The 2500-nt window shown below is 32.8% G+C and overlaps 2 protein-coding genes across 4 annotated transcripts in view; both read right to left on the bottom strand.

The window, feature by feature from the left end:
• The window catches only part of LOC147031075 (uncharacterized), a 115217-nt gene that overhangs the window by 89247 nt on the left and 23470 nt on the right, over positions 1–2500 (bottom strand). The gene's annotated exons all lie outside the window — the stretch shown is intronic.
• LOC147031076 (uncharacterized) overlaps positions 1–2500 on the bottom strand; it is a 27867-nt gene that overhangs the window by 20153 nt on the left and 5214 nt on the right. Inside the window, exons 3-4 of the mRNA XM_085872063.1 lie at positions 1773–1935; positions 1468–1605 (exon numbers count right to left, since the gene is read on the bottom strand). Coding sequence (XP_085728189.1) covers positions 1468–1605; positions 1773–1935 — 301 coding nt within the window. The remainder of the gene's footprint in view (positions 1–1467; positions 1606–1772; positions 1936–2500) is intronic.

Genomic DNA, 2500 nt, shown 5'->3' with positions numbered 1-2500 from the left:
CGACTGGATTGTCCGTCCGGTGGGCGACGTGCCGCGATTCGAGTTACGTGGCCGTCGCACGCCGGCGGGCGCGAAATCCGCAACAATATATATACACAATATATATATATATATATATATATATATATATATATATATATACAATATATATATACACAATATATATATATATATATATATATATATATATATACACAATATATATATATATATATATATATATATATACACAATTTATATATATATATATATATATATATATATATATATATACAAAATATATATATATATATATATATATACACAATATATATTTATATATATTTATATATATATATATATATACACAATATATATATATATATATATATATATATATATATATATATATATATATATATATATACACACACAATATATATATATATATATATATATATATATATATATATATACATATATACACACAAATATATATATACATATATACACACAAATATATATATACATATATACACACAAATATATATATATATATACACACAAATATATATACATATATATATATATATATATATATATATATATATATATATATATATACACACAATATATATACACAATATATATATATATATATATATATATATATATATATATATATATATTGTGAGGTCGGCGAAATGAGTACCAGTTGTACTGGGCCTGGTGTATACCCCGGTTAAAATAGGTGTACCATATCCCTGTGTCCTAAGAGGCGACCAGGGTTGCGTCAGGAAGGGCATCCGGCATAAAACATGTGCCAAATCACTATGCGGATCATACGGATGATCCGCTGTGGCGACCCCGAATGGGAGCAGCCGAAAGAAGAAGATATATATATATATATATATATATATATATATATATATAAATATATATATATATATAAATATATATATATATATATATATATATATATATATATATATATATATATATATATATATATATATATATATATATATTGGGTCGGTGACAAGAACAACCCGATTCGATTTTGGGTCAGGTCTGGATGCAGATCCAGTTCATCAGTGCGTTCCCTCTATGGTTCCTTTGATGGTTGATTTTCTTTTTTAACCTAACCCCACCCACCCCCCACTTTCACACCACAAACCTACCTTAAGCCTTCGGTTCAGAGTAAATGTACAACTCTGTACAAAGTTTCATTTTGTGGGAAGTTTCGATCCAGTCAATACTCAGTCAGGGTTTTTTGTTAATTGTGTCACCACGTCATTCAAATACCAAGGAGCACATTTAATCTACTGTGGACATTTGCTTTTATGTTACGGCTACAAGGAAATAGGACCCGAAACGAGCTTTTGGGAACATGAAGCATCATGAGCAAGCCATTGATAGCAAGCTTTTTGGATATCTGAGACTTCAGAAAGGGAAAGAGTTGTATATGCATTTGCTCTTTTCTCGTACCATGTTGTGATTTTGGCTGGGAAGGCTTATCCGCTTCTCCTTCTGCCGTCGGTTACAAAACCACACCCGAACCACCTCTTTCTCCATGTGCAGCTGCTCAGCCATCAACTCGAGCTCCCCAGACATTGGTTTTGAATTCTGTACCGGAAAAAGAATCACTCAACCTCTGCACATTCACTTGATGTTGAATATGTTAATACATAAAGATGTGTCGCAGACCGGTCGTGTATTTAAAATTTTTAGAATGTAAGTTTCATCTTGGAGTGTGAAAGTTCATGCAAGTGAGCCGTGAATGCTCGTCGTGCCTCTTGGAAGCGCTTCTCCAGAGCGTTACGGATGTAAGTATCAATACTCGTTCGTTTCTTCCTCCGGCGACCCAAAGTGTCTCCGGTGAGCAGGCTCGTGCCTTGGTAACAAGGCCCACACTCGGAGGCTGCACGCTCTAGTAAGGAGCAGCAGAGAAATACACTGTTAAGGGAAATCGGACAGATCGATAGAAAATCCTATTTTGTTCCAGTAGAATAATGGTTTGCTCGCTAAAGCAAGTGATTACAAGCTTGTCGGATAATCAAAATGTAACCGAGCAAGTGAGGTTACACCAAACAAACAAATATAAAACTAGAAGGGCACTCGGTAGAGCGCATACCTCCACCATGCAATGCTTGATGCACAAGCATATATCGGGGCCCAATACATTTTTGAGATGTCGTGCATATATATATATATATATATATATATATATATATATATATATATATATATATATATATATATATATATATATATATATATATATATATATATATGTATATATATATATATATACACATGTATCGTCTTCGGCCCCATCTCCCAATGGTGAAGAATTGCTTTGAAAAAGATCATCCTCGTATCCAGATCCGGACCCAGATCTTCACCAAAATCGAATCAGTTCATCCTTGTCACACACCAAACCTGTCCACAAAATTTAATCCCAATCTGTCCACAACGTTTTGAGATATCCCGCACACAAACAAACAGACAGACAGGGGTG

The sequence above is a fragment of the Eptatretus burgeri genome, chromosome 3 (genome assembly GCF_056783735.1).
Source record: "Eptatretus burgeri isolate ZD-2024b chromosome 3, Ebu_testis_v1, whole genome shotgun sequence".
NCBI lineage: Eukaryota > Metazoa > Chordata > Myxini > Myxiniformes > Myxinidae > Eptatretus > Eptatretus burgeri.
The sequence above is the reverse complement of the archived record's forward strand: the minus strand, read 5'-3'. Positions and strand labels throughout refer to the sequence as shown.